Source organism: Ailuropoda melanoleuca, chromosome 9 (assembly GCF_002007445.2).
Source record: "Ailuropoda melanoleuca isolate Jingjing chromosome 9, ASM200744v2, whole genome shotgun sequence".
Lineage (NCBI taxonomy): Eukaryota > Metazoa > Chordata > Mammalia > Carnivora > Ursidae > Ailuropoda > Ailuropoda melanoleuca.
In genome coordinates, this window is record NC_048226.1 from 87,464,032 (window position 1) to 87,489,269 (window position 25,238).

At 36.5% G+C, this 25,238-nt stretch overlaps 1 protein-coding gene and 2 pseudogenes across 1 annotated transcript in view; all 3 read right to left on the reverse strand.

Moving 5' to 3' along the window:
- The window catches only part of ATAD2 (ATPase family AAA domain containing 2), a 70,591-nt gene that overhangs the window by 22,986 nt on the left and 22,367 nt on the right, over positions 1-25,238 (reverse strand). The window contains exons 9-13 of the mRNA XM_034668584.1: positions 20,372-20,479; positions 17,729-17,837; positions 17,368-17,483; positions 11,164-11,338; positions 740-828 (exon numbers count right to left, since the gene is read on the reverse strand). Of these exons, the coding sequence (XP_034524475.1) occupies positions 740-828; positions 11,164-11,338; positions 17,368-17,483; positions 17,729-17,837; positions 20,372-20,479 (597 nt within the window). The remainder of the gene's footprint in view (positions 1-739; positions 829-11,163; positions 11,339-17,367; positions 17,484-17,728; positions 17,838-20,371; positions 20,480-25,238) is intronic.
- Positions 1,776-4,233, reverse strand: LOC117803808 (annotated as a pseudogene).
- On the reverse strand, positions 11,376-13,699 carry LOC117803809 (annotated as a pseudogene).

Consider the following 25,238-nt stretch of genomic DNA (forward strand, 5'->3'; position numbering starts at 1 on the left):
ACTCCCCCTGCTTGTGTTCCCTCTCTCGCTGGCTGTCTCTATCTCTGTCAAATAAATAAATAAATCTTTAAAAAAAAAAATGCTTGATCCATTTTCTTTATCAATTTTCAGAGTAATGAGTCACTATTTTAGCATCCTCTGGAGTGACCAATTAGTTGTCATAAAAATACCTGATTTAGTTGGCAACATTTAAAAGATTCTTAACACAAAAATTTGAACGGAACATTTAAGAAAGAGAACAAATTCATTTTTCAAGTCGGAGTCAGCTTCTGAACTTCAGTTAACAGATTGGGGCAAGAACAACTGGCTGTACTCTTATGATCAGAAGCTCAGCCACATTCCCAACCACAGCCCCACTCTTACTATTGGCCTGCCTCATTCATTTCTTTTATTTTTTTATTTATTTTATTTAAAAAAAAATTTTTTATTATGTTATGTTAGTCACCATACAGTACATCATGCCTCTTTCATTTGTCTTACACCTCACTGGCTAGTGGGCTTTTAAGTTTGTATCATGAATTAAACCCATAACCAATATTTTATACTGCAGTTGTGAATACTTTGCCATGCAGAACAGGTCCATTTTTCCTTTTTGTACTATATATTAGGGTTCTACCAAAATAAGGAAACTACTGGTCTGTAAAGTATCGTTCACTATTTAACATTCAATTCCTCATGCAACATCAATATAGCTCAGAATACAGGAAGAAAGGCAGGAGTGCCAACAAGCAAGTTTTACCTGTGAATTTGATCTTGCCTGCTTGATCGTACTGGAGCCAGACCATCGATTTCATCAAAAAAAATTATGGATGGGCGCATCTGATAAGCCTAGAAAACAGGTCCATTGGTTGCATGTTATCCTGAATAACTTTAAATATATAGACTTAATATGAGCCATTTTAATACATTTTCATTCCAACTTGCCTACAAGAATTTATTTATAGTTTATTAATCTAAATGTAAATCTAAGAACTATATTTTAAGGATCCAATATATACAATTTAATTTGCATTCTCAATTGGAAATATTCAAAATACATACTCTACTGGTCATATACCTTAGGTTTCATATAGCTATAGTTATTGGGACACATAAAATTACCTATTCAAGACCAACTGTTGAAACAAGACAAAGACCAGAAGACAATGACATAGCCTACCTCCAGGTCAGGATGGGAAAACATTTAGCAAGATGCCATAGTTTTTTTTTTTGTTTTTTTTAAAAGTCTATTTCAGTAAAGTCAAAGAAATGCAGTGAGTTCTATAAAGAGATTCAAAAGCATTTGCAGCAATATGCCTCAGTAGATTAGAATGTATTATCTCACAATGTGTTGTCAATACAATCTGGGATATGCAATTGAAAGTCACTCTAGGGCAGAACTAATCTTCAATTCACATACTGAGACATAATTCACTACTGCTAAGTATGAGAGTTCCAGTCTCTCTCTAGATATGAGACCTAAGACTCTGAAGAACTTAGATACAATTATTCCTTTGTCTTTTTCCTATAAAACTGTTCATCATAGGTCAGTATTATCTTGACATACAAAGGAAAATAATCCATAAAGAGTATATATTTGGTTTAATTCTTCCGAGTTTATTTCTATGAAACATGATTAAATACAAGACTTATCTAATCTTTATATACTTACATCTACGTTGATTATAGGTCTATGTAGGTAAATTTTAATATCATACCTGATCAAATAGCAATCGTAGTTGTCTTTCAGACTCTCCTACCCATTTACTCAGACAATCAGCACCTTTCCTCATGAAGAATGCTACTCTCTTATCCCCTTGACTGCACTCATTGGCAAGTGCTCTAGCAACCAGAGTTTTTCCAGTTCCAGGTGGGCCATAAAACAAACAACCTCTATAAAAGAATAAGTATTATTTTAATACTACATTAAAAAGACTAAACAAAATTAGAAACCAATTTCATGAATGCAGTTAATTAGTGAATAAAAAAGTAAATAAGACAACTGAAATATCGTTTCAATCTATAAAGTATAATTTAAAACCTGAAAATATCAATACTACAAAACAGAAGCTAATAAAACCCTTTATTTGAAACATATTTTCTTATTCACTCATCATGCTCATGATAATACTTTACCTTGTACAGAAGTCACTCTTAAAAAGACTTGACAGTTTACTTTTATAACATATTAGGGGAAAGAAAAGCAGATTTCATCTACAACCTTTGGTCTCAGTGCCAGTAACACAGCACCAAAAGTTTTGTAAGAAAAAATGTTGGGAATGAAGTAAGATAAAAGAAGAAAGCTTAAGGAAATAATTGGTGTTTGGGTGGCAGGGACTAGGACAATGTAAATAATTTGAAATCATTCTTGGTGACATCACTGTAATAGGGTCATTTATAGTTTTTCACATATTTCCAAAGTTATTCACTGCTCTTTGGATAGAAGTCCCACCAAAACAGACTGTACTCATAATTCTTATTAGAAATGTAAAAAAGGGTATAGAAATAGAACATGTGCTACCAAAGTAACACGAAATAATTTCAAATCATAACTGCTCTTGAAAAGTAACATTAGGGAAGATTCCAGAAAAGCGAAAATGACAAAATAATAACTGTGGGAAAAAATGCACATGTAATAGATAAAATCTATTAAGAGAATAATATATAAAAGAAAAATAAGAAATAGACATGATCGAATGCAGACAGAAAAAAACAAAGCAACTGCTAAAAAAGCAATAACCTAATGGAATAAACAAATGAAAATTTCAACCTACAGAAGCCAAGGCAGGAACAGATTTTTTAAAATGTATCTATTGAGCCAACAATGTCATTTGTGAGGCTGTATCCTAAAGAAGGAATTAAGGCTTCACACAAAGAGAAAGCGATGAGATATTCATAATGTTGACATTCGTGATAATTTAAAAAACCCTAAGTAGCCAGCAATAGCAGAATCGATATAAAAAAAAAGTGATATAGCCACATAATGGCATATTATTCAGCCATTAAAACAGAAAGAGAACACACCCTATGAAAACAGGTTAATACAATCATATATTTGATTTATTATGAAGGGAAATATATGTTATAAGGAAGGGGAAATGAGAAAAAATCAGGAGAGTTGTTTCTTTTTAAATTTACTAATTACTTTTTTTACAGTAATGCAGTATTTTATTCTGTCCATTAATAACTAATATCTGAGAACATTTATAATATTAACAGAACTTTAAGAGAAGTTCGACTTTTTTTACATTTCAATATCAGGTATTGAAAAAGAGTCAAAATATTGGGGTGCCTCCGTGGCACAGTTGGTTGAGAGTTCAACTCTTGGTTTCAGCTCAGGTTGTGGTCTTAGGGTTTTGAGATTGAGCCCCGTGTCAGGCTCTATACTCAGGGTGGAGTCTGCTTAAGACTCTCTCCCTCTCTGCCCCTGCCTCCCACTCTCACTCTCTCTCCCTCAAATAAATAAATCTTAAAACAAAAACAAAAACAAAATATGGCCAAAATTATTACATCAAAACTTAGAATAAATGCTTGGTGTTAGTCTACATACTAGTCAGCTTTGGCATAAAGTTCTTTGGCTGCAAGAAAGAACATCTGTTTACTTCACTAACAGGAATCTCTTTTAATGCTGGGATGGCCTCTTGGAATCTCTTCTGCTGTTGATTTTTAGCATAATTATCTTTGATTGTATGAATGGACTTGAGTGGACAGAGGTACTCTTCATGTTTATTCCAAATAAGAGTAAATAACCGATCACTACAGTAATGAGGAGATAGGCAATGCAACTGCCCTGTAATTTTGAGGCCAATATGTTTAGCCTAAGGAGGTTAGCCAAGATTCAAGAATAAAAGACTACACAAAATGTAGTATGAAGCCAAATCAAGAGCTTAATAAAAGAACAAAGCCATAAATTGCTCTTTGCAGCAATGGGGATGGTGAATTTTCCATCATTTTCCTTGTGGCTTTAGACAATCTTGGGTCCTTGGGTCCTGACAGCTCTGCCACCTCAGTGGCAAACCACAGTAAGGGCAGAGAAGGAAAATAGAGGGAAAGGCCGGGTTGTGATGGGATCCCCTCCCCAGACCCAATTTACTAAATTACCTTAACTAGGTACTTCCAACACTTCTTATAAACAGCAAATGCTATTATTTAATATCTTTCTAGTTAAAAAAAATTTTTTTTAATATTTTATTTATTTGTTTGACAGAGAGAGAGAGAGAGAGATAGCAAGAGAGGGAACACCAGCAGGGGGAATGGGAGAGGGAGAAGTAAGCTTGCCGCCGAGCAGAGAGCCTAATGCGGGGCTCGATCCCAGGACCCTGGGATCATGACCTGAGCCGAAAGCAGACACCCAACAACTGAGCCACTCAGGCGCCCTTCTAGTTAAAAAAATTTTTAATTCACCAGTGTTTAACTGGGATTGATGTATGCCACATAACTTTTATAATGGAAAAGGGAAAAAGCTTATTAATTTAAAAAAGTTTACTTAAATCAATGTTTCCATACAGGATGATTCAGGAAGAAAAGTTTCATAAGGAAAAAGGAATCTGGGACTAGGGTTTAAAAATGGGTTAATAAGGTATAAAAACTAGAAGAAAAAGGAAAAAGATAAAAAAGTGTGGTGATATGAAAAGCTAAAATAAAGTAGCTCCTAACAGACACATGAAAAAAATGTTCAATATCACTAGCCGTCAGGGAAATACAAATCAAAACCACATTGAGATACCACCTTAAACCAGTTAGAATGGCAAACATTAACAAGACAGGAAACAAGTGTTGGCTAGGATATGGAGAAAGGGGAACCCTTTTATACTGCTGGTGGGAATGCAAGCTGGTACAGTCACTCTGGAAAACAGTATGGAGTTTCCTCAAGACATTAAAAATAGAGCTATCCTACGACCCAGAAATTACACTACTAGGCACTTACCGCCAAAATACAGACATAGTGAAAGGAAGGGGCACATACACCCCAATGTTCATAGCAGCAATGTCCACAACAGTCAAATTATGGAAGGAGCTGAGATGCCCTCCAACAGATGAATGGATAAAGAAGATGTGGTTCATATATACAATGTATATTACTCAGCCATAAGAAAGGATGAATACCTACCATTTGCATCGATATGGATGGAAATGGAACGAATTATGCTAAATGAATTAAGTCAAGCAGAGGAAGACAATTATCATATGGTTTCATTCATATGTGGAACATAAGGAATAGTGCAGAGGACCACAGGGGAAGGGAGGGAAAAATGAATGGGAAGAAACCAGAAAGGGAGACAAACCATGAGAGACTCTGGGAACAAAGCTGAGGGTTACAGAAGTGGGGGGGTGCATGGATGGGGTAACTGGGTGATGCATATTAAGGAGGGCATGTGATGTGGTGAGTACTGGGTGTTATAAGCAAATAATGAATCACTGAACACTACATCAAAAACTAATGATGTACTATATGCTGGCTAATTGAACATAATATATAGAATAAAATAAAATAAAATAAAATAAAGTAGCCCCCAATAAGAAAGCTAATTTGTGGGGTGCCTGGGTGGCTCAGTCAGTTGAGTGTCTGACTCTGGATTTTGGCTCAGGTCAAGATGTCAGGGTCGTGAGATCTCGGGCTCGATGCTGGCCATGGAGACTGCTTAAGAGTCTCCCTCTTCCTCTCCCTCTGCACTGCTCTCCCCACAGCTCCCTCTCTCTCAAAAAAAAAAAAAAAAAAAGCGCTCATTTTCAAAACCTCTTGAAATTTAGAGGTAATACATAGCAAGGAAGGAGAGAAGGGCTGGGTTAAAAATTGAGGAGGATGGAATAACACATTATTAAAAAACAGTGAGACCACCCCCTTCACTACTCTGTGCAGGCAAATTGCTTGGATAGTTTACTTTCTGGTACAGGACAAGATGAGATGCTGCAGAAATTAAGTTAAAAATCCCATGCTGAACAGTATAGACTACTAACCCTTGCTCAAGCCTACTGCTAAAATGCTGGCAGCCAGGCTCATAAGCTTCAAACAAAAAACTGGAGGACTTGTCTCTGTGGGGAAAAACATGCCTAGATACTGACTTTGAGGACTTCTGGTAAAAGAATCACCACCCACCAATCGCCCTAAGGTGAGGCCTACAAATTAACAAGCTCTATACGTGAGCTTTTAAAAACATGCTCCGTTCTTGGGGCACTTGTGTGGTTCAGTTGGTTGAGCAAATGACTCTTGATTTTGGCTTAAGTCATGGTCTCAGGGCTGTGAGATGAAGCCCCATGGGGGTACTCAGCACAGTCTGCTGGAGATCCTCTCCCTCTGTCCCTGTGCACGCCCTTGTGCGTACTCTTGCTCTCAAATAANAAAAAAAAAAAGTTTATGTTAAAGAAGATTTGCATTTATAGTGCTCAAGTTCTAGTCACCATAAATGTGTATGAGAGAAATTAAATAATGATGGGACTACTGTTCATTCTGGTATGTATTAAAAATTGTGTTTTTTAAAATATTTATTTATTTATTCCAGAGAGAGAGCATCAGTGGGGAGTGGGGGAGAGGGAGAGAAGCTGACTCCCTGCTAAGCACAGAGCCTGATCTCCTGACCCTGAGATCAAGGCTATGAGCTGAAATCGAGTTGGATACTTAACCACCTGGGCCACCCAGGCACCCCAAGAATTGTTTTTAAGAGTACTGACAGCTCTACTCATATTTTCCTGCTGCTTCTCAAAAGATTAAGTGGCTTTAAAATAACTGGGTAGGATTATATGGTAGTATCCATGAAAAAGCCAATGCTAATATATTGACTAAGGATTGACTATTCATTAGGCCACATGTTCTGAAGCAAATAAAGTCATATGGTAACAACCAAAGGCTATGCTCAAATTGAGAGTTTTTTTTTAAAGATTGATTGATTGATTTGAGAGAGAGAGAGCACATGAGCGGGTGAAGGGGCGGAGGGAAAGGGGAAGAGAGAATCTCAAGCAGACTCTGCACTGAGCATGGAGTCTGTTGCAGGGCTCGATCTCACGACCCTGATATCATGATCTGAGCCGAAAGCAAGAGTTGGATGCTTAACTGACTGAGCCACCCAGGCGCCCCTCAAATTGAGTAAATTTTAAGAGTATTTTTGGGGAAGGCATTATTTTATTAAAAAAATAAAATAAATCCAAGTTCTTTTTTCTTTTTTTAAAGATTTTATTTATTTGTTTGACAGAGAGAGAGAGAGAGACAGCCAGCGAGAGAGGGAACACAAGCTCCCAGTAGAGGAGCCTGATGCGGGGCTTGATCCCAGAACGCCGGGATCATGTCCTGAGCCGAAGGCAGACGCTTAACAACCGAACTACCCAGGTGCCCCAAAGTTCTTCTCTTTAAATAAAATAATGCCTCCCTAAAAATACATACACATATATTTGGATGTTAACCTCATATGACCTTTGCTTTAGAACATACAAAACTCAATCTTCAAATTTTCACTGTGCCAAGATCTGTCCATGATATGGGCAACATATTCTGTCAAAATCTTAATGATGTTAAAATCCTACATCTTTGTCAGGTAGGCTGAAGAGGAATTCTCTGTCAAAGCGACCAGGCCTTCGCAAAGCAGGATCAATAGAATCCAGTCTATTGGTAGCACCAATGACCACAATTTCTCCTCTGCTGTCCAATCCATCCATAAGAGCTAGCAGAGTGGAAACAATGGAACTAAATGTAAAAATAAGAGAGAAGAGATTAAACATATGATGCTAAATATATTATTTCTTTTTTTGTTAAGATTTAATAGATTAAACATGTGAACAAATTTTCTCAGAGCATGCCATTACTTTCAACAGATGTACAAACTGTAAAATAACATACTAAATGGCATATAGAGATTAAAATCAATGAAAAACATAAATGGCCTCTAGAATGCCACAAATGGATCCTGGAAGACATTTCTTGAAGCATAACTTCACAAAGGAACTTGAGGATTCCCCAAAAAGGATACAATACAAAAAAAAAACAAAACAAAAAACAAAAAACCAGACAAACTGTATCTAAAAAATGCTCCAATGTGTACACATTATCAAAGAACCGTCAAATAAAATAGAATATACATAAAGCATAAAAAATAGAACTTTAATCACATTTTAATTATGGATAGAGAATAAAACAATCTTCATCACCCACTTTCCTTTTTTTTTTTTTTTAAAGCTTGTTTATTTATCTCTACACCCAACATGGAGCTCGAACTCATGACCCCAAAATCAAGTGTCATGTGCTCTTCCAACAGAGCCAGCCAGGCACCCCTTCATCACCCACTTTCAACAAGTATCAGTGTCCTTTTTTCTGACTTAATCCAATAGTTTTTTGAGAAAGAAAACCCCAAAAACTTCACACAGATCATTTAATCCATACACAATTCATATTAAAAACTTAATATTTCTGAGATAAGGACTTTGCAAAACTCCACAGTACTAGGACACCAATGGAAATGACAATAATCCCTTAGTATCACCTAACACTTAATTTTCCTGATTGTTTCAGAATATCTTTTCACATTTGATTTTTTTAAGCCAAGACCCACACACTGCACTTGGTCACATGTCCCTCAAATCCTTAACAGTTCCCATTGATTCTTCCTTTCTTTTTATTCTTTCCCGCCATTTATTTGTTGAAGAAACTGGGTCATTTGCTTTGTACAATTTTCTTGCCACATTCTGGATTGGGCTGTTTGCTTCCTGATAGGGTCATTTAATCTGTCCTCTATCTTTCATGTTTCCTATGAACTGGCAGTTAGTTCTAGAAGCTTAACAGATGCCGGCTGAACTACTTGGGATAGCATATATCATAGGAACAAACCATATACTTGCTACTGTATAAGCAGGAGGCACATAATGCCAGTTTTTCCTTTAAGATTAGGGGATTGGGTTTAGGTGCGGTATTATCAGCTTACTAAGTTCATCATAAACTTCACTATCAACCTTTTTACCTAACTGTTTTTGCAGATGCAGATAATTATTGCTTAGATCGGGGTTTCTCAATTTTGGCACAATTAACATTTGGGTCAGATAACTCTTCGTTGTAAACAGCTGTCCACTGTACTGCAGGATGTTTAACAACGCCTGTGGTCCTTCCAGTAGTGTACCACCCACCTCCTCCAATTTGTGACAATCAAAAATGTCTCCAGACATTTGTCCCATGTGGGAGGGGGAGGGTCAAAATCCACCCCCAGCTAAAACCACAGGTCTAGATCCACTATTTGCGAAATGATGATTTTCTATTTCAATAATTTTCCTTCCATTTATAAACTATGCTTTTCCTATAAAGGACAATGTTACTCTATAAATTATTAAATTACTCTGAATCATGGCCTAAATCATTGTTACAGGACAGGAAAAAGAAATGCTTGATCCAGGGGTGCCTGGGTGGTATAGCGGTTGGGCATCTGCCTTCGGCTCAGGGCATGATCCTGGCGTTGTGGGATCGAGCCCCACATCAGGCTCTTCCTCTATGAGCCTGCTTCTTCCTCTCCCACTCCCCCTGCTTGTGTTCCCTCTCTCGCTGGCTGTCTCTATCTCTGTCAAATAAATAAATAAATCTTTAAAAAAAAAAATGCTTGATCCATTTTCTTTATCAATTTTCAGAGTAATGAGTCACTATTTTAGCATCCTCTGGAGTGACCAATTAGTTGTCATAAAAATACCTGATTTAGTTGGCAACATTTAAAAGATTCTTAACACAAAAATTTGAACGGAACATTTAAGAAAGAGAACAAATTCATTTTTCAAGTCGGAGTCAGCTTCTGAACTTCAGTTAACAGATTGGGGCAAGAACAACTGGCTGTACTCTTATGATCAGAAGCTCAGCCACATTCCCAACCACAGCCCCACTCTTACTATTGGCCTGCCTCATTCATTTCTTTTATTTTTTTATTTATTTTATTTAAAAAAAAATTTTTTATTATGTTATGTTAGTCACCATACAGTACATCATGCCTCTTTCATTTGTCTTACACCTCACTGGCTAGTGGGCTTTTAAGTTTGTATCATGAATTAAACCCATAACCAATATTTTATACTGCAGTTATGAATACTTTGCCATGCAGAACAGGTCCATTTTTCCTTTTTGTACTATATATTAGGGTTCTACCAAAATAAGGAAACTACTGGTCTGTAAAGTATCGTTCACTATTTAACATTCAATTCCTCATGCAACATCAATATAGCTCAGAATACAGGAAGAAAGGCAGGAGTGCCAACAAGCAAGTTTTACCTGTGAATTTGATCTTGCCTGCTTGATCGTACTGGAGCCAGACCATCGATTTCATCAAAAAAAATTATGGATGGGCGCATCTGAATAAGCCTAGAAAACAGGTCCATTGGTTGCATGTTATCCTGAATAACTTTAAATATATAGACTTAATATGAGCCATTTTAATACATTTTCATTCCAACTTGCCTACAAGAATTTATTTATAGTTTATTAATCTAAATGTAAATCTAAGAACTATATTTTAAGGATCCAATATATACAATTTAATTTGCATTCTCAATTGGAAATATTCAAAATACATACTCTACTGGTCATATACCTTAGGTTTCATATAGCTATAGTTATTGGGACACATAAAATTACCTATTCAAGACCAACTGTTGAAACAAGACAAAGACCAGAAGACAATGACATAGCCTACCTCCAGGTCAGGATGGGAAAACATTTAGCAAGATGCCATAGTTTTTTTTTTTGTTTTTTTTAAAAGTCTATTTCAGTAAAGTCAAAGAAATGCAGTGAGTTCTATAAAGAGATTCAAAAGCATTTGCAGCAATATGCCTCAGTAGATTAGAATGTATTATCTCACAATGTGTTGTCAATACAATCTGGGATATGCAATTGAAAGTCACTCTAGGGCAGAACTAATCTTCAATTCACATACTGAGACATAATTCACTACTGCTAAGTATGAGAGTTCCAGTCTCTCTCTAGATATGAGACCTAAGACTCTGAAGAACTTAGATACAATTATTCCTTTGTCTTTTTCCTATAAAACTGTTCATCATAGGTCAGTATTATCTTGACATACAAAGGAAAATAATCCATAAAGAGTATATATTTGGTTTAATTCTTCCGAGTTTATTTCTATGAAACATGATTAAATACAAGACTTATCTAATCTTTATATACTTACATCTACGTTGATTATAGGTCTATGTAGGTAAATTTTAATATCATACCTGATCAAATAGCAATCGTAGTTGTCTTTCAGACTCTCCTACCCATTTACTCAGACAATCAGCACCTTTCCTCATGAAGAATGCTACTCTCTTATCCCCTTGACTGCACTCATTGGCAAGTGCTCTAGCAACCAGAGTTTTTCCAGTTCCAGGTGGGCCATAAAACAAACAACCTCTATAAAAGAATAAGTATTATTTTAATACTACATTAAAAAGACTAAACAAAATTAGAAACCAATTTCATGAATGCAGTTAATTAGTGAATAAAAAAGTAAATAAGACAACTGAAATATCGTTTCAATCTATAAAGTATAATTTAAAACCTGAAAATATCAATACTACAAAACAGAAGCTAATAAAACCCTTTATTTGAAACATATTTTCTTATTCACTCATCATGCTCATGATAATACTTTACCTTGTACAGAAGTCACTCTTAAAAAGACTTGACAGTTTACTTTTATAACATATTAGGGGAAAGAAAAGCAGATTTCATCTACAACCTTTGGTCTCAGTGCCAGTAACACAGCACCAAAAGTTTTGTAAGAAAAAATGTTGGGAATGAAGTAAGATAAAAGAAGAAAGCTTAAGGAAATAATTGGTGTTTGGGTGGCAGGGACTAGGACAATGTAAATAATTTGAAATCATTCTTGGTGACATCACTGTAATAGGGTCATTTATAGTTTTTCACATATTTCCAAAGTTATTCACTGCTCTTTGGATAGAAGTCCCACCAAAACAGACTGTACTCATAATTCTTATTAGAAATGTAAAAAAGGGTATAGAAATAGAACATGTGCTACCAAAGTAACACGAAATAATTTCAAATCATAACTGCTCTTGAAAAGTAACATTAGGGAAGATTCCAGAAAAGCGAAAATGACAAAATAATAACTGTGGGAAAAAATGCACATGTAATAGATAAAATCTATTAAGAGAATAATATATAAAAGAAAAATAAGAAATAGACATGATCGAATGCAGACAGAAAAAAACAAAGCAACTGCTAAAAAAGCAATAACCTAATGGAATAAACAAATGAAAATTTCAACCTACAGAAGCCAAGGCAGGAACAGATTTTTTAAAATGTATCTATTGAGCCAACAATGTCATTTGTGAGGCTGTATCCTAAAGAAGGAATTAAGGCTTCACACAAAGAGAAAGCGATGAGATATTCATAATGTTGACATTCGTGATAATTTAAAAAACCCTAAGTAGCCAGCAATAGCAGAATCGATATAAAAAAAAAGTGATATAGCCACATAATGGCATATTATTCAGCCATTAAAACAGAAAGAGAACACACCCTATGAAAACAGGTTAATACAATCATATATTTGATTTATTATGAAGGGAAATATATGTTATAAGGAAGGGGAAATGAGAAAAAATCAGGAGAGTTGTTTCTTTTTAAATTTACTAATTACTTTTTTTACAGTAATGCAGTATTTTATTCTGTCCATTAATAACTAATATCTGAGAACATTTATAATATTAACAGAACTTTAAGAGAAGTTCGACTTTTTTTACATTTCAATATCAGGTATTGAAAAAGAGTCAAAATATTGGGGTGCCTCCGTGGCACAGTTGGTTGAGAGTTCAACTCTTGGTTTCAGCTCAGGTTGTGGTCTTAGGGTTTTGAGATTGAGCCCCGTGTCAGGCTCTATACTCAGGGTGGAGTCTGCTTAAGACTCTCTCCCTCTCTGCCCCTGCCTCCCACTCTCACTCTCTCTCCCTCAAATAAATAAATCTTAAAACAAAAACAAAAACAAAATATGGCCAAAATTATTACATCAAAACTTAGAATAAATGCTTGGTGTTAGTCTACATACTAGTCAGCTTTGGCATAAAGTTCTTTGGCTGCAAGAAAGAACATCTGTTTACTTCACTAACAGGAATCTCTTTTAATGCTGGGATGGCCTCTTGGAATCTCTTCTGCTGTTGATTTTTAGCATAATTATCTTTGATTGTATGAATGGACTTGAGTGGACAGAGGTACTCTTCATGTTTATTCCAAATAAGAGTAAATAACCGATCACTACAGTAATGAGGAGATAGGCAATGCAACTGCCCTGTAATTTTGAGGCCAATATGTTTAGCCTAAGGAGGTTAGCCAAGATTCAAGAATAAAAGACTACACAAAATGTAGTATGAAGCCAAATCAAGAGCTTAATAAAAGAACAAAGCCATAAATTGCTCTTTGCAGCAATGGGGATGGTGAATTTTCCATCATTTTCCTTGTGGCTTTAGACAATCTTGGGTCCTTGGGTCCTGACAGCTCTGCCACCTCAGTGGCAAACCACAGTAAGGGCAGAGAAGGAAAATAGAGGGAAAGGCCGGGTTGTGATGGGATCCCCTCCCCAGACCCAATTTACTAAATTACCTTAACTAGGTACTTCCAACACTTCTTATAAACAGCAAATGCTATTATTTAATATCTTTCTAGTTAAAAAAAATTTTTTTTAATATTTTATTTATTTGTTTGACAGAGAGAGAGAGAGAGAGATAGCAAGAGAGGGAACACCAGCAGGGGGAATGGGAGAGGGAGAAGTAAGCTTGCCGCCGAGCAGAGAGCCTAATGCGGGGCTCGATCCCAGGACCCTGGGATCATGACCTGAGCCGAAAGCAGACACCCAACAACTGAGCCACTCAGGCGCCCTTCTAGTTAAAAAAATTTTTAATTCACCAGTGTTTAACTGGGATTGATGTATGCCACATAACTTTTATAATGGAAAAGGGAAAAAGCTTATTAATTTAAAAAAGTTTACTTAAATCAATGTTTCCATACAGGATGATTCAGGAAGAAAAGTTTCATAAGGAAAAAGGAATCTGGGACTAGGGTTTAAAAATGGGTTAATAAGGTATAAAAACTAGAAGAAAAAGGAAAAAGATAAAAAAGTGTGGTGATATGAAAAGCTAAAATAAAGTAGCTCCTAACAGACACATGAAAAAAATGTTCAATATCACTAGCCGTCAGGGAAATACAAATCAAAACCACATTGAGATACCACCTTAAACCAGTTAGAATGGCAAACATTAACAAGACAGGAAACAAGTGTTGGCTAGGATATGGAGAAAGGGGAACCCTTTTATACTGCTGGTGGGAATGCAAGCTGGTACAGTCACTCTGGAAAACAGTATGGAGTTTCCTCAAGACATTAAAAATAGAGCTATCCTACGACCCAGAAATTACACTACTAGGCACTTACCGCCAAAATACAGACATAGTGAAAGGAAGGGGCACATACACCCCAATGTTCATAGCAGCAATGTCCACAACAGTCAAATTATGGAAGGAGCTGAGATGCCCTCCAACAGATGAATGGATAAAGAAGATGTGGTTCATATATACAATGTATATTACTCAGCCATAAGAAAGGATGAATACCTACCATTTGCATCGATATGGATGGAAATGGAACGAATTATGCTAAATGAATTAAGTCAAGCAGAGGAAGACAATTATCATATGGTTTCATTCATATGTGGAACATAAGGAATAGTGCAGAGGACCACAGGGGAAGGGAGGGAAAAATGAATGGGAAGAAACCAGAAAGGGAGACAAACCATGAGAGACTCTGGGAACAAAGCTGAGGGTTACAGAAGTGGGGGGGTGCATGGATGGGGTAACTGGGTGATGCATATTAAGGAGGGCATGTGATGTGGTGAGTACTGGGTGTTATAAGCAAATAATGAATCACTGAACACTACATCAAAAACTAATGATGTACTATATGCTGGCTAATTGAACATAATATATAGAATAAAATAAAATAAAATAAAATAAAGTAGCCCCCAATAAGAAAGCTAATTTGTGGGGTGCCTGGGTGGCTCAGTCAGTTGAGTGTCTGACTCTGGATTTTGGCTCAGGTCAAGATGTCAGGGTCGTGAGATCTCGGGCTCGATGCTGGCCATGGAGACTGCTTAAGAGTCTCCCTCTTCCTCTCCCTCTGCACTGCTCTCCCCACAGCTCCCTCTCTCTCAAAAAAAAAAAAAAAAAAAGCGCTCATTTTCAAAACCTCTTGAAATTTAGAGGTAATACATAGCAAGGAAGGAGAGAAGGGCTGGGTTAAAAATTGAGGAGGATGGAATAACACATTATTAAAAAACAGTGAGACCACCCCCTTCACTACTCTGTGCAGGCAAATTGCTTGGATAGTTTACTTTCTGGTACAGGACAAGATGAGATGCTGCAGAAATTAAGTTAAAAATCCCATGCTGAACAGTATAGACTACTAACCCTTGCTCAAGCCTACTGCTAAAATGCTGGCAGCCAGGCTCATAAGCTTCAAACAAAAAACTGGAGGACTTGTCTCTGTGGGGAAAAACATGCCTAGATACTGACTTTGAGGACTTCTGGTAAAAGAATCACCACCCACCAATCGCCCTAAGGTGAGGCCTACAAATTAACAAGCTCTATACGTGAGCTTTTAAAAACATGCTCCGTTCTTGGGGCACTTGTGTGGTTCAGTTGGTTGAGCAAATGACTCTTGATTTTGGCTTAAGTCATGGTCTCAGGGCTGTGAGATGAAGCCCCATGGGGGTACTCAGCACAGTCTGCTGGAGATCCTCTCCCTCTGTCCCTGTGCACGCCCTTGTGCGTACTCTTGCTCTCAAATAAATCTAAAAAAAAAAAAAAGCTTCACCATTAAATATTAACAGAGAGCCAAGGATCACTAGACACTTAAGGAACACCCCACCAGACACTTAAGGAAAAAAGATCAAAAGAGATGAAAACAAGAAAAAAAATGTAGATTAATCTAGAAAGTCCAACATTCAATTGACATGAATTGAGGGAAAAGAAAAAATGGAGTGGAAAAATTAAAGAAGTGATACAAAAAAACTTTCCCAGAAATCAAAGGACATTTTTCCACATGGTAAAGGCATAACACAACGAAAGCAGGAGGGGAAAAAGACACATCTACAGACTGTGGTTCCATGACCATTCTCAAAAAGAAAATAAAAATAACCTCCCATACACTCTTTTTTCTTAGGATATTGCTAGAATATACTCCATCAAAACATAGCTGTAAAAAAAGGTCTCAGGGGCACCTGGCTGGCTCAGTCAGTGGAGCACGAAACTCTTGATCTCAGGGTTGTGGGTTCAAACCCTATGCTGGGTGTGGAGATTACTTAAAAATTAAAAAAAAAAAAATCTTAAAAAAGAAAAAAGTCTTAGTTGATTCCACGAAGCAGGGAATCCAGCACCGAAAGATAAAGGAAATCCCACTGATTGCGATAAGAAGTCCCAAAGCTTAGCTGTGCTTCAAGACTAAGAATAACTAGTCTGGATGGAAGCAAGAGAACAAAGCTCCAAAATGTGTCTAGAAAAATAAGGAGTCGTCAATAAATTATTTGATATGTTTAACTGTACTGTAGAATTTTATCTCTAACAAAAACTCTGTGCAAGAACTGAAAAGTACATATAAAACTAATTACAAAAAACCCCTAAAGAACAACAAACATAAAAAAGCCACCCACAGGCAAACAGTATTAAAAAAGTTGAGGGGAAAGAGCAGAGTTGTAAACGAGAGAAAATGTAGTCATAATATACTATATATGGCTCAGCTGTAAGAAATATTTACATAATCATGAAGCACACACTGAAAATTGATTCAACAATTTTATATGCGCATAAAGAAGCTACCAGGAGCATATGAGGACAGGAAAAAAATTATATATGGAGGGTAGGGAAAGCAAAAGAGCCTGTTCATGTTAGAAGTCAATAGATTCTGTTTAAAACAGACCAAAATCATAGTATATCATTTAAGTATGTATTTAAATAGGTAAACAGGAGTTGAAAGCCGTTGGCTCTGGAAAGTGGGAGGAAGAAGAGTAGAGAAGGGACTATCATTTTCTCCTTTGTAAGACTTATACTACAATGTGACTTTTAAAATTATGTACATGTACTACTTTGGTATAAATCTGAAACTAAATTATAAAAGTGAAAGAAAAAAGAATATGTATGAGAAGAATTTCACCAAATGTATGAAAAGCCTTGGAAATTATTTTTCTGTTCATAGAGAATCAATTTCAAAACCATTTTTCAAGTAAAACATTAAGAAAGTAAAAATATTCAAAGTACCCAGGAAAGCATAATAAATTACTGTAGGCCTGAAAACTTTCAACAGAGAAGTGTTATCTTTCTGGACAAGAGTAGCATAGCCTAGATTTTGGCTAAAATAAAATGTACGATTAAATTACCTTGGAGGTTGAATTCTGAATTTTTCAAAGACTTCTGGATAAAGTAATGGAAACACCACCATCTCTTTCAGAGCTGCAATATGATTAGATAGGCCACCAATGCTATCAAATCGTACCTAATAATGGAAGGGAAACGCAGACATTCTCAGATTTGGAGGCAAAGTTAAAATGTCATTCCATCCCTAAACTATACTCAACCCATACACAGTCAAATGAGTAACTGCATTTTAGTTGTGGCCTGAAGATTTGAAAAAAAGAAAAAAACAGGCTGTAAAAAGTTTCTGATTTAAAGAAAATTGGTTTAATTTTAAAACTGAACTAAAGCAAACAGTTCAAGCATACATTTCAAGACAGTACTCACTGAAGAATCTAGTTGCATTGGATCAACATCCGCAAGACTTGCTCCAATCTTCATTCTATCTTTATAAATTCCTTTTAATTCATCTTTCCGAAAATTTAGCGGGAGGCACCTATTTAGAAAAGATTTTAAAAAACACCCCATCAGTTCACTTTTCTCCCCCAAATTCCATGTTAGAATATGGACATTTTTCTTAAAATTAAAAAAAAAAAGGTTTAATTTCAATCACAGCCATTGTGAAATTATGTATTTCAACCTTCTCATTTTCTTTATACGTTGAGAATTTCAGTGTTAGAAATATTTATCGCTGAAGTTTTATTATTAAAGATATACAGTCAAATGAAATACCAGTGTTCAAGATACCACAGCACCATAAAGTAATTCATGTTTGGGAATCCGGTCTGTAACAATATACTTTATAATGACTGTGCTTAACATATACAGAGTATTTACTATTTGCCAGGCTGTTTTAGGTGGTTTTACACATAATAATTCATTAAGTCCTCTTTTTTTTTTTTTTTTTTAAAGATTTTATTTATTGGACAGAGATAGAGACAGCCAGAGAGAGGGAACACAAGCAGGGGGAGTGGGAGAGGAAGAAGCAGGCTCATAGCAGAGAAGCCTGATGTGGGGCTCGATCCCGGAACGCCAGGATCACGCCCTGAGCTGAAGGCAGACGCTTAACCGCTGTGCCATCCAGGCGCCCTCATTAAGTCCTCTTAACAGTCTTATGGAGTAGGCATTATTATGTCCCCCATCTTAAAAGAAAACTGAGGCATAAAAAGGTTAATTAAAATGCCCAAAGTCACACCAAGTGGCGCATCCAGGACTCAAACCAACCCAGCCCTGCAACAACTCTGCTACAATACCTCTCAGCAAAACATTCAGTCCACCAAGCATTTGGATCCACATCAATCCTCTCAAGCAAGAATGAATCACTGCTTTCCTAACTACTTTCAAAAACAGTTATGGTAGATTACACAGAATACACCTAGAAGAACCTGCTTGTTTTATAGATGGAGAACGCAAACTGCTCCTGCTAGAGGCTAAGACACTGATGTTGGGGCACCTAAGCAAAGAAAGATGCTGCAGCTGAACACAAGTAAAAGCACTCCAGACCCCCCACCCCTCACTGAGTGCCGCTAGCCCCAGGCTCTGCAAGGAATTTACACTGTGAAATCTGAGATGGACACGTTTTCAATTGTGGCTTTAACTGCATGCTATAAAATCCAGGGGATTAGATGCACATTTCTAGGAATGAAGGCAAAGAAAAATCCAAGTAAGTCTAAATAATAAAGGTTGTGGCTGACCTAACTCATTGCTGCCAACAGAAATGAAATGCAAGTCAAAATGTAATTTAAAATTTTGTATTAGACACACTAAACAAAAAAGTAAAACTAATTTTAACAGTATATTTTACTTATCTAAAACATACCATTTCAATATGCAAAATAAATATTTACAAAATTGAAATATTTTACGTTATCTCTTGTACTAAGTCTTTGAAATTTTATATATATATATATATATATTTTTTTTTTTTAAGATTTTATTTACTTGACAGAGAGAGAGACAGCCAGCGAGAGAGGGAACACAAGCAGGGAGAGTGGGAGAGGAAGAAGCAGGCTCATAGCAGAAGAGCCTGACGTGGGGCTCAATCCCAGGACTCTGGGATCACGCCCTGAGCTGAAGGCAGATGCTTAACGACTGAGCCACCCAGGTGCCCCAAGAGTATATTTTTTTAATAAAAATTTAAATATTTCTAAATTCATATTAGCTATATTTCAAGTGCCTAATAGCCACATGTAACTAGTGACTACCACATTAGGGCAGATCTAATGTTATAAAGGAATAGAGTTTAAGATACAAAGAATGGTTGGTTTGCAAACCCCTTCAATTATTATGTTCTAATTGTTTCATCATTGTTTTCTACTCTATAAAAATATTATTTTATTAGGATTCAAGCACTACATTTTTCACTCACCCACCTACATCTGTAAAATGGGAATAATCCTTGCTATGAAGTTACATATGAACTTATGAACTTACATGAACTTATACCACAAAGAGTTATAAAATGAGTAAACTCCTTAGTTTTCCTAAAGAGTTCTACAATAAGAATGTACCATTAAATTATTATAGACAGAAAAAATATATTTGAAATGAAAAAAAAATTTATTCCCTCAAGTCAGTGTTTACCAAGCATTTTGAGCTATACCATGGTTGTGTAAGGAAACATATGTTCTAATCTATTACTAGTTTCAAATATAGGTATTTCAAACAAGATGGCATTCTGGTTTATACATTAACCTCTTACGTCATTCTTAAATTTGGTCAAGCTGTACCGATTCCCAAATTATTCAGCCTTCTCACCACTTAAAAAAAATAGCTTGTAGTTTTTTTTTTTTTTTTTTTTAAAGATTTTTTTTTTTTATTCGACAGAGAGATAGAGACAGCCAGTGAGAGAGAGAACACAAGCAGGGGGAGTGGGAGAGGAAGAAGCAGGCTCATAGCAGAAGAGCCTGATGTGGGGCTCGATCCCACAACGCCGGGATCACGCCCTGAGCCGAAGGCAGACGCTCAACCGCTGTGCCACCCAGGCGCCCCTAGCTTGTAGTTTTTAAAAGGCATCAGCATGACACTTACCTGTTGATAGCTCTATTACGGCTCCTTTTTCTCCGCCTTTCAAATTGTTGTTCATCTTCGGAAGAGGAAGATGAAGTAGAGTCACTACTGTGGATTGCATGCCTTCGCCTAAAGTAAAGAGGAAAACTGAAATCAGGACGAAGGAGGGCAGGAAAACCAGAGGTGTAAGATGCAAACATCAGAAATACCTAAGGATTCAAAAAAGTTTATCATAAAATTAATACATTTGCTGAACCAATGAAGTAGCCTTTGTTGAATCTGTTGAAAGGAATAAAAGACCTGGATAACTGAGAGGAAGGGGAAAAAAAGATAGGCAGGAGGTTGTGGTAGAGCTGACAATCATATGTTCGTTATGATAGGGCATGGTCCAGGCAGAATGACTTCTTATTCTTGATATAAATCAGTTATCCTCAAAGAGAAAGGTGGGGAAAACAGGGTATTAGACTCTTTGGGGACTGTAATTTCAGAAAGTATTTTCAAGATTATACTATATATAATTTCACATTTGGAAGGGAATCACCTTTTGAAATGTCAACCTTAAAAGGAGAACACGAGAGTTCTTATGTAAACCAGAAAGGATCAAAAAGTTAAAAATACTAGGAAACAGTGAGAAATAAGATGGCCTTTTATTTACAGTATATCATCAACTGTAAATTCACAACTGCCACTTAACAGCTGTGTAAATGTGGATTAGTTACCTAACCCATATAAGCCTCACTTACAGAAAAGGAATTAAAATATAATCAAATTCTTAGGCTAGCTGGTAATATTAAATAAGAGGCCAAATGCTACAAATATTGAAAAAAATTTTAAATCACTTCTACCTTTGGATTGTTGCAAAAGACCCATAGGAAAGACAAAGAATCTAGCTGGGAAAACCTTTAATCATTCTATTGGCTCAGGGTCTAGAGCTTTTCCTGGGTTAGAGTACAATCATAGTAAGTAGGTATTTCCAAAAATATAAAAGGTTCACAATCTATTATCTGCATAATGTAGGTCCAGAATCTTATACTTGGAAAACAAATTTTTCCACTACTTATGTAGCAGGATCTGAAATGTCATAAAGGCAATTCATTTGTCCCACTTACTGTGATTATTCATATGTTCTTCTATAGAACACATCTGACTAGGCATTACTGGCTCAGACACTCCTAGAGATGTTAATGATGCACATTACCTCTGTGACTCCCCCTTGTCCTCCAACCTGAATTCAAAGCACAAATGGCCCCGAGGGCTTTGGACAGGGGTTATGGAAACACAGATATAAATGAGAAAGTGATCCTCTACTGTCTACTTCCCCAAACATACCCAAGACTGTTTTTGGGATCAGCCTGAAAGTAAAACTGCTGAGCACAAGTCTGCAATTTTATATGAAACATAAATTTGTTTTAATATTCCCATTAATATTACTAAAAGACTCTAACTTGTAAGCACATAATTCACATAGCTGTGTGTGAATTCAGTATGTATCACATAATTAAGCCCAACTTCACAATTAATAGAAAGGATTAACAATTATTAAGTGCTTCTCATACCAGGTAGTAGACATATTTTCTCATTTAATCTTAAACTTTGGACAAGTACATACTGGCATGTTCATTTAGAGTTGGGACCAATGTGCCTGGCTCACAGTTTAAACAACTTGCTCAAAATGTAAGAGTTAGCCAATGATCTATGTCAGAATTCAAACCATTGTCTTTCTATTCCAAAAATCCACATTCTATATACACGGATTTCCAGTTGTTGGTTTCACAAACCAAAAAGAGTTATAAGCAAACAACAAAACCTGTGGACTGACATACATTTTCCATTTGATTTGCAAAGTAGGATTTTTAAGCATTAAAGTATAGTTATAATAACAAAAACATACAGCACTCAATGCCAGATAGTATCTTAAATGCTTTACGTGTATTAATTCATCTAATTCTCATAATACCGTGAGATAGATAATATCGTCTTCCTCATTCTATGGGTCAACACACTGACACAAGAGAGTGTAAGTAACTTGCTAAAGGTCACTAATAAGAAGAAGAGCTGGGCTTGCGACCCAGGCGGTCCTAGTCATGGGTCCAGGTTCTTCATAATTATACTGTAGAAAGGCCATTATTTCAGTTTTAAAAAGATTCTAAACACACATATCCACATTCACTCATTTTTTTCCACTTGACTTTTTAAAAAAACATCTGAACTTTTGGCAAGGATAAACACTGGATCAGCACTGTGAGTCTAACCAGTGTCTAGAGCTGCCAGTTCCAGCACCTCGGCAACAGGTAAGGAATACCCTGGAATACTGGTGAAGCAATTGTACTATTATGTTACCTTCATGTTCAAAGGGACTAGGCTTGTTCCAGAAACTGCAGACTGAAGCAAAGAATAAACCTTAGATGAGTAGAGGTTAGCAGTCATAAGAAAGAAAATCCTGCTTAAAGGCAGCATTCCTGAACTTGGCGTTAAGTATGCCGAAAGACCCTCAGAAGATCCTGCACTGCGGGTGCAAGGTTTCTGGACCATGGATGCTAAGAACAATGTTCAAACGATTTTTTTTTTTTAGATTTTTATTTATTTATTTGACAGAGATAGAGACAGCCAGCGAGAGTGGGAACACAAGCAGGGGGAGTGGGAGAGGAAGAAGCAGGCTCATAGCAGAGGAGCCTGATGTGGGGCTTGATTCTACAACGCCGGGATCACGCCCTGAGCTGAAGGCAGACGCTCAACCGCTGTGCCACCCAGGCGCCCCCAAACGATTCTTTAGATGTGTGTTTTGTTTCTATGCCTAAGTAGGTGAAGTAGGACATGAACTATAAACAGAAGCTGGTCTCTTCAAGAAAAAGTAAAAAGGCTGAGCAAAATTACCGTTAAGGTTGTTAAAGGGAAAGAGATGTTTACATAGCCTTGGCAAGAGTGTTACCAAAAAAAAAAAAAAAAAAAGGTTTAAAGGGCTACATTCAAAAGGTCAGATAGTAGTAAGTGTTAGTTAGGATGTGGAGAAATTGGAACTCTCATACATTGCTTGTGAGGATGTAAAAGAAAGCAGCCATTCTGGAAAATAATCTGACAATTCCTTGAAACAGTAAATACAGTTAGCATTTGATCTAGCAATTTCACGTCGAGGTACATACTGAAGAGAAGTGAAAACGTAAGTCCACACAAAAAGTTGTTCACAAATGTTCATGGTAGCCAAAAAGTAGAAACAACCCAAATGTCCATGAACTGATAAATAGATAAACAAAATATGGTATATTTATAAAATGGAATCTTATTTGGTAATAAAAAAGAATGAAATACTGGTACATGCTACAAGCTAAACAGGGATAAACCTTGAAAATGATGTTCCCAGTGAAAGAAGACACTCACAAAAGAGTGCACATAAATGAAATACCCAGACTAGGCAAATCTAAAGAGACAGAAAATAGCTTACTGGTTGTTTAGGGTTGAGGCGGTGGGAGCTAGAGGGACTGGAGATAACTAAAGAGTACAGGGTTTCTTTCTGAGACAAGAAAAATGTTCTAAAATTGTGGTGATAGCTGCACAACTGTGAAAATACTAAAAATCCTTGAATTGTACACTTTAAATAGGTGAACTATATAGTACGTGAATTGTATCTCAATAAAACTGTTATCAAAAAGCAAAAATCTTTACAAAGCTATCAAAACCAAAATCACTGTCAAATAATGTGACTCAAGGTACAATTGAAATCTCTTAGTTCATACTTTAAGTGTGTCAGAATGTATAAACAAACATAAAGCAGATCAGACCTGTAAAAACAGAGAACTGATAGTTGCCAGACAGGGGGTTGTGAGATGGGATGGGCAAAATGGGTGATCAGGAGTGGGAGATACAGGATTCCAATAATGGAATGATTAAATTACAGGAGTTAAAGGTACGGCACAGGGAATATTGTCAATAGTATTTTAATAGCGTTGTTATAGTGGCAGATGGTAGTAGCTACACTTGTGGTAATCACTGCATAACATACAGTTGCTAAATCACTATGTTGTATAATTGAAACTCATGTAACATCATGTGTCAACTATACCCCCAAATTAAATAAAATACATAAATAAAAAATAAATGTGTCAGAATCTTCCACTAGTCAATGCGATCCAAGAGCAGGAATCTTGACTCAGGTCATTTTTATATCCATAGTGCTTAGTTTAGCACATGGTAGTACTCAAACATTTGTTAAATAATTGTAGAAAAAAAAAATCGTGTACCCAAAGAGCTATGAGACACTTTCCATAAAGGATAGACTCTGTAAACCAGATATGGGAACTGGAGCACCAAATGGGCAAAAAAAAAAAAAAAATTCCTACCTGCTGCAAGATACATTGTAAGTGGTGACTACAGAGGCAGTCAGTCATTAAGTAGGTTACTTCCAGAAACATCTATCCACTAAAAGTGAGAAAAGAAACTAAATCTCAAAGTAAGTGCCAGCCTTTCGCTTCTGTTGGATCTAACAGAGGTTTGTCCTTTAAGTCAGGCAACCAAGACAGCTGCCCTGGGCCTTATGCTTGGTGGGGATTCCAGGGAACATTATACCTTACCCTGCTTTTCTGAAGATTGTTAGATTGCACCACCAATATACTGGTCTTTAACAATATTCTAAGGGGCCTATGAGAAGTAATGACAGTGTGGCCTCCTTTCAAGTACAATTTATTTTGGGCAGCCCTGACAGGTTGCCCTCCTGGTCCTCCATCCTTCTGGGCTCTGGTTGTATGAAAAGGGATGACAAAACAGGAAATCTAGTGTGATTTTTGACACTCTGAAAATGAAATTAAAAGACCCAGGGACACAAGTAGTATTTCATTTTTTTCCTAGAAGAGAAGAATTTGTCAGCACCTACAAAAGTGTTGCGCTTCTTGAGGAG